A 7500-nucleotide genomic window follows, 5' to 3' on the forward strand; every position below is an offset into this window, starting at 1 on the left:
AATGTTATTTATGAACCTGATGCCACTAAGTACACAAACACACATGTCACACCCATTTTAAGTTTGGTTTATTTATTGTCTCTGCAATGACAAGTCACCAATTGGCCAATTTACTAGTTCAAGGAAAACAGAGATGGCTGTTGGAGAAGTAGGAGGAGAAGAATCTAGGGGGGATGTTAGATGTTAGGATTAGAGAGCATTATAGGATAGTATAGTAGTGAAAAGGGTATCTGTGACTGGGAAAGGAATAGGGACTTTGTTCAAGGAAAACAGGAAGAGAAGGATCCAGGGGATAAGAAATGGGGACTGGGGAAGGTTGTGAAGTATCAGGAAGGGGAGTGGGTCTGGAGAGTGACTATTGTGACAGAAGGGATTCATGTGAGCATTCTGTGGCAGCAGTAGAGAGGATGGGGAGTGTTGGAGGAAGGGGGATGGGGGAACTTGAGGAGGAGGAGGATTGATATCGGCAAATACTTCATATGTAGAGGGTATAGGAACAGAGGGATTGGAGGGTGGTTATGGGACCGGAGTGTTCCCTTGGGCTATCTTTAGGAAGTTTTGGATGTCTTCAAGCATTTTTGAAGGGGAGTTGGGTGAAGAGAACTGAGAAAAAAGGGTTCTCTTGTGAGGAAGAGATGAGGGGATAGACATCTAAGGAGCAGAGGAAGTGGAAGGTGTAGGTGAGGATGTGGTAGGAGATGGTGGAGTGGAACATGTAAGTTGCCTGGTGTGACAAGTAAAGTGAGGAGGATGGGTAGGTATTGGGGAAATGGCAGAGATTGGAGTGTCTGGATTTAGACTGGAAAAGGAATTTGACTGGGAGAGAGGGGGAATTGAGGTAGGATGGTTCGAGGTAGTGGAAAGAGCTACTAGGGGGAGAGGTCAAGGCGTTTTGAGAAGATGAGAGAGGAGTAGAGTGAAGGACAGTTTTGGAATAAGTAGAAAGAGAAAAACTTCATCAACGTACTTCCTGTCTGGCTTTTCGTAGAGTGAGGCCTAGCTTGAATCTGAGAAGCTACCTCACATTCGAGCTTATAGGCAGAGCAGCTCCTATAAAATTATAGGAGCCACCACAATTGGCACATGTACATAACTGAGCAGAGCAATTTGAATGGTCATGACCTGGTTGGGCACTTAGGGGGTAGCAGGCTGTAGAGCAATAGTGTTTAGCTGAATGGAAAAAATGCCAACATTTCTAATGTTGATGAGGAAGGGGTTGATATGGTCGTACATGGTAGGACGCTCCACCAATAAAACCTTCATGGGGGAGGTCATGTCTTCAGATATGGCATGGGACTTACGCTGGCCTCTGGGAGGAATAGTGTAGCACTGTACTGCCACTGCCTCATAATCAACAAGACAGGGAAGGAGGCCATTTTCACAGTCTGGCCAGTTCTTGTTGTAGATAGGACAAGCAGTTAGGGAGATAGAAACAGTTCCTGTACAAGTATTAAGAGAGGAGTGAGGTTTGGCAAGAATGATTTTCCAGTGAGATCAGTTAGGAGAGATAGTGCACAAGCTTCAGATTCAAATGCAACTGTGACAAGGCATGAATGATCAGAACGACTACGGAAGGAAACTTTGCTTCTCAGAGTAAGGGGCAGTGGGGGGAATCATAAAGAATCAATCCCACTTGGCTGGGCCTAAGAGTACTCAAAAGGTCTGCAGAGGTGGAGGTACTAGAAGGATGAGGAAGATGGGGTGGTATGGAATGGAGTAGTTCTGCAGGGGAGAGGACAATAAGGATGAAGAGTAGTAATAAGGGAAGAGGGGGTAGACATTGAAAATTGTGCAGAAGATGGAGTGGAGAATGTTGGGAGAGAGGAAGAGGTGCATTCTGAAGCGTTAGTAATGACCTGGGTGGGTGGTTCAGAATGCATAGAGTTGTCAGTAAATGTCGTGGTGGGGTGGAAAACCAACAAAAACAATTTCAGATAGGCTAGTTGATGAAGGGGCAAACATTAATGCCTCTATTAAGGATAAAGAATCTTCATTATTGGCCATGGTGATCTTCAGTAAAATAGGGGGAAAAGATGGTCTACCCCTTAAGGTCCCCATAAAGGGTAAGGGCTAGATGATTAGCCAAAGGCCCATGGCTCATAGAGGCCATTTATAACTGACACAAAGCCAGCCTTTCATTCTTTCAATAATGGTTCTCACACCTTAGGAATGGGACACACACACAACAACAACAACGAGTAAAGGATTGGGTGTGTAGTACTACCTTTCTCATCATTTTCTTTTCTCATCATTTTCTTTTACCTTATATTTCTGTTAATAATTTCAATATCATTATAATAATCATAATGTCCATGATAATAAAAACATCTATATTGATAGAGCTAGTAAAAATACAATTTTTTCCCCAGAAAACCTAAGGAAAGATGAGATTCAGTGAGGTCCCAATTTCTCAAGGGGAATTCTTCAGATGTATAAGGATTTGAAACTCGTCTTAACTAAATTTCTTTCTCCCAAGCCATAACCATGTCCTCCTTTGGAACCGGTCTCTTCCAATACTTATTCTCTCTATGTAAATATATAAAGGATTTAACAATATATTGTTTTTGTATATTTTGTATTTTGTATAAAAATTCTATAAACTCTTATCATATAAAAAGGAACATTGTATGCTTTTGCAAATGTTAAACATTAACGTATATAAAAGTATACAAGAAACTGCCATTTTTAGGAGCACATCTGCTTATCCTAGTCTAAAGCTTGTACTTTTTCAGCTCACACTCCTACAAAATATTAGTGGGTACAAATCCTACTCGAGCACATCTAAATTTAGCTAAGATTTTTACACTGTTCTGTTTTAAACCTGAGATTCTTATCAACTAATGATATAAAGCGTAATTAAATGTAGTCCAGATTGATATGCCTAATATTATCACAAGACATGAATAAAAGATATGCCTTATTTCTCTCCTATACTTTGCATTTTTCTATTCATTTTAAAAAGCAACTAACTTTTTAAAGAATGAGAACCTGAAAAGCTGAGTTCCTGGGCCTCTTTAAGTAGCCTGAGTATATCTTTATCCCTCGGCACTGAATTCAATTTGCTTGCAGAATTTACACTGCTTCTGTCAATACTGTACTTAGAGTTCAACTGGTCATATATGTCCTTTGTGCTGGATATGAAATCTGCTACATTGTCCGGGACTGAAATATTGTTACACACCTCCTGTTGAAACACTCTCAAATTACCATTACGTTCAGGGAGTTTCCATTTCAGATCTTGGCTGAGGTAAAAGGGCTCGGCCTCTCGAAGGAGCTGGGCTTCTATTTCTAGCCTCTGCACATCTGTGGGAAGAATGCCCGCCTTATCCATTTCCTTCTGTACTCTGGGGGAAAAAAAATATATATATATTAACAAAATTATACAGAGCGAGTAAAATTTTTGACTAGAGGAGTGATTGCCTGCTGCCGGGAAACACAAGTGTCGTTCATATGATATGGCCAGCTACTGCTCATGTTCTGATCGTCAATGGTGAGATGCTCTTTATTGCTGCATTAAGAAAATATTTCCAATACCTAGTAAGAGTGATCATCTTAACAAAGAAATCTTATTTTAAAAGAAGTGAAAACAATATACATAAATCTACAATGAACTACTGCCAGATAAAGCAGGAGTCTTTAACCCAATAACAATTGATATTAATTTTTAAAAAGTCTGGTGAAACCAGGTGTACATCAGAATGTCTTACTTCATACATTCCCAAATTTAAATAATAAGAGCAAAAATGAGAAAGAAGTATGAAATATGAGAAGTATACATGGGAAAAAAGGGCAGAGAAAGCATATAGGCAAGTGGAGAGGTAAATAATGATTCAAAAGCAAGATGAATGACATAGATGGTGTAAGAAAATGAAGAAAGAAAGAAAGAGAGAAAAAGAAGATGAAACTGGAAGACTCTAGCAACCTCAGCAACTATAGCCAGTATAAGAAAAGAACTAGGCATGACAGGTGAAATGCTAAAATGATATGCCCTTTCCAACAAGCTCTCACAGGGATTCTTCAAAAAAAAAAAAAAAATTCACGTACTTGTAATCCATCATCTCTTGCATTTCTAACAGGAGAGCAGGTATTCTTGAGAAATCCACACCCTTCAGTACAGTAACTCCAGGGTAATCATCCCGTATCTCTTCCACGGACGGCTTGTGAGAAATGAATCTTGCAACCTGTAAAGCAACACCCAAGACTAAGCTGTATAAACTGCCATAACTGCAATCAAATAATAATGCCTGACTGTCCCAACCAACAAACTCCACTCTTTGCATCGAAAGGCACAGTCCAGAAGAGGGAGTGAGCATTAAATGTAAATAATTTCCTACTTTATATAGAAACTCCTTCTAGAATCTTTATTCATTCATACAACTTGATATCCATTGCTATCAAGCAACAAATACGACATTAAATTTTTATTTTTCATTGAAGTAAGTTAATCTTGAAGCAGCTGACATGGAAATTATCTATGCATTTGATACTTGCTGTTTCCGACACAAATCTCAACAACAATAACATTCATCTCCATACAATTACTAGTCTTTCCAAGACAAAAAACAGCTAGGGTAATCACAAAACAAATGACAAAAAAATGTGAAAATATACTAAATGCAAAAATTATGATGTCAGTAGCGCAAAATCTATAATGATAAATTACTCATATCTTGCTTTTGTGCAAAACACCTACAAAACAATTTTATCATAAAGTTCTACTATTATCAATCAAATATAAATAACAGTCACCTGCAACAATGAAATTCAGTCTGCCAGCCAATGTTGCAACGACAATCAACTTCTTCATTTTAGGAAGCATACAAGGAGGGCAAACTTGTTTTAAAAAGCCAACATTTATCAACAGAAGGTTATTCTACATACTGAAAATAATTTGTGTGCATGTGAGTGCATATACCATATGAAACTTATTCTTTCCACCTTATGTTTTAGATTAAAATACCATTAATTTTATATCATTTAAAACCAGCAACAATGGAGGCTGTCAAGAGCTATGAAATATAACACAAATGAGTGCCACTTACTTTTGGAGGCTTTATATCTTGTGCCTTCTCTCCAGCTGGTGTTATAGTGACTTGAGTGTTTGTAGTGGAAGTCACCAAGCAGATGTCTATTTGGCCACCTTCATCCTACGAACAAAGTAAATAACAAAAGCTGAACAAGATTACTGAAAACACAAGACTTTTCATTTGTGAAGAATTTGGTAAAATGTAAAAGGAAACTACCTTTATTCACCGTTTATTTTAAATTTCTAATAATATAAATATATACTTATATAAATTACATATAAGTATTATATAACACACACAGACACACACATGCACATGTGCACACATACAAACGTGTAAATAAGTAAAGGTAGGTATGTATGTATGATGAGATTGGTGGGGTGTGGATGTGAGTGTGTGATAGTGTGGGGGTGAAAGATGAAGGGGTACATAGGAGCAGAGGTGTGTGAGCATATATGTGTGAACATATACTGAAGTACATGTGGCCAAGTGTGCCTGCATGTATGTGACAGGTTGCATGTATTCTTTTACCTCTAGGCTATACCTTCTTCATTGTAACCACACTTTAAATTCCAAGAGTGGCTACCCTTGACTCTTACCCCGTCTCCTGCTTTTCTCTTATCCCCGTTCTTTCCTAGATGCTGCATCAGGCGTCTCAGGTTCAGAGGGGAATCAGACAAAGGTGTATCGCCGCTCGCATATGAGGCACCTTGGGAATCCTGGCTGTTCATCTCTCCCTCCTTCGACCTTACTGAAGACGCTGCTAGAGAATCTTCGCCACTCATTCCTCCTTCTCCTTTCCTCTTCATATCAGCATGGTTTTTGGACTGAATCTCATCCAGAGAGGGGAGGTCTAGAGCGGGGCTCCCATCCTACGATATCAATGAAGGATTATCAGGGGTGTGATAATATTAATAATACATCATCTAAGATATTCTCAAACATGACTACCTAATTGGTATCATATTCAGTTATGAAAACAGAATAATGATAGCCTGTTTTTAAACTCATTGACACTGGGAGTGCATTTATACATGGTCTGTCCTGTGTGGTTCTGTTTTATTTTATTTTCATATAGATGGTTAGAGAAGTGCTTAGTCGCCAGGGAGTCAGATTAATACTTCTACCTGACTTCACCTGCTCATGCCATTTCTTGATTTTTATTTTTATTTTTTTGAAGACAAGATTTGTTTTTTATTACTGCTATTATTGCTAATATTGTTATAACAATTATGATGACAACACATCAATAAAGATAATAATAATAGACTTCTTTTTAGATTTCAAGATATAGCAACTTAATGTTGATACTACTACTATTAATAACGAGAATAACAATTATAATAATGGCCATATGCTTACAGAAATATTGTGACAAGTTGCAAGAATACAATATTATACACTTTTCAATTATTTTGGCACACCTTTTTTCAGATGCCATGGCACACAAACTAAAACAATCAAAATGATAAAATATCAACATATCAAGATCTCAAGAAACCTATTTGTTCCTAGAATACTTCAAAATACTTACTTTAGCTCTAGGGTTCAAAAGAAACTCTAGATCCTTGTCCTTTCCTCGGTTCTTTTCTTCAAAATGGTCTAAATACGCCAAAAGCTGCACATCAGAGAACTCTATGAGCTCTCGGTGTCCTCCAGGAGAAGCGGGTGCAACACTTTTGTTGGCCAAGAGTGATTCTAAGAGTTCATGAACCTAGAAGCACAAGACTGCACTGTAGCATTACAAGTTACTAATGAGAAGAACAGAATTAAATTTACCATGCTAGTATTCTAACAAACAATGGAATTACCAATTCCACAGTTCCGTGTCAATTTTAAAATTTTAATGTATACCATTCATTCTAAAGACAAACAAAGTATATTTGGTTCAATTTTGCTATTACTTTTATTTTTTTTATCTTTTTATCTTTTATTATTTTTTTTACCCAAACACAGGAAGATTTCTATAATGCAACTCACACAAGCTGGCTTTTCCCACGCTTCTAGCCCCAATTTCAGGTAGGTATGCATGGATTCATGGCTAAGTGTCTCACTGAAGCAGAGGTTTAGTTTCTGGGAAAAAAAAGAATAACCATTTTTCACATTACACACCTTAAAAAAAACTATATATTCCACATAGCAAAATATATATATCTATTTATAAATATATTTTCATTCTTGAATTTAATATGACAAATTGATATTCCAGTGCTGAAGAAATATAACTTTTCAGCTGTCAACTTCTCAACTAGATATACCCAAAATCATACCTTGGCAATGCTCGTTACAATGGCTGCAAAAGACAGCTGCAGATTATTCCGCTGTGAGCATCGCAGAATACAGTGACGTATCAAAAACTCATCACTCAGAAATCCAGCCCTGCCACACAGCTCACAAACTCTGCAGAAAATTAAAGAGATGCTCATAATAGTAATGACACTAATAATAAATAGTAATTAAGTGGTATTTTACA

General features: G+C 37.6%; 1 protein-coding gene across 4 annotated transcripts in view; it reads right to left on the reverse strand.

Moving 5' to 3' along the window:
- Positions 1-2558: 2558 nt before the first annotated feature.
- Positions 2559-7500, reverse strand: part of LOC113813556 (uncharacterized) — a 26445-nt gene continuing 21503 nt past the window's right edge. For all 4 annotated transcript variants that reach the window (XM_070133474.1, XM_070133415.1, XM_070133363.1 and 1 more), the window contains 7 exons: positions 7298-7427; positions 7008-7100; positions 6562-6741; positions 5627-5899; positions 5043-5147; positions 4045-4181; positions 2559-3344 (listed from right to left, as the gene is read on the reverse strand). In XM_070133474.1, the coding sequence (XP_069989575.1) occupies positions 2966-3344; positions 4045-4181; positions 5043-5147; positions 5627-5899; positions 6562-6741; positions 7008-7100; positions 7298-7427 (1297 nt within the window). In that variant the 3' untranslated portion in view covers positions 2559-2965. The remainder of the gene's footprint in view (positions 3345-4044; positions 4182-5042; positions 5148-5626; positions 5900-6561; positions 6742-7007; positions 7101-7297; positions 7428-7500) is intronic.

This window comes from Penaeus vannamei, chromosome 1 (genome assembly GCF_042767895.1).
Source record: "Penaeus vannamei isolate JL-2024 chromosome 1, ASM4276789v1, whole genome shotgun sequence".
NCBI classification, from domain to species: Eukaryota; Metazoa; Arthropoda; class Malacostraca; order Decapoda; family Penaeidae; genus Penaeus; species Penaeus vannamei.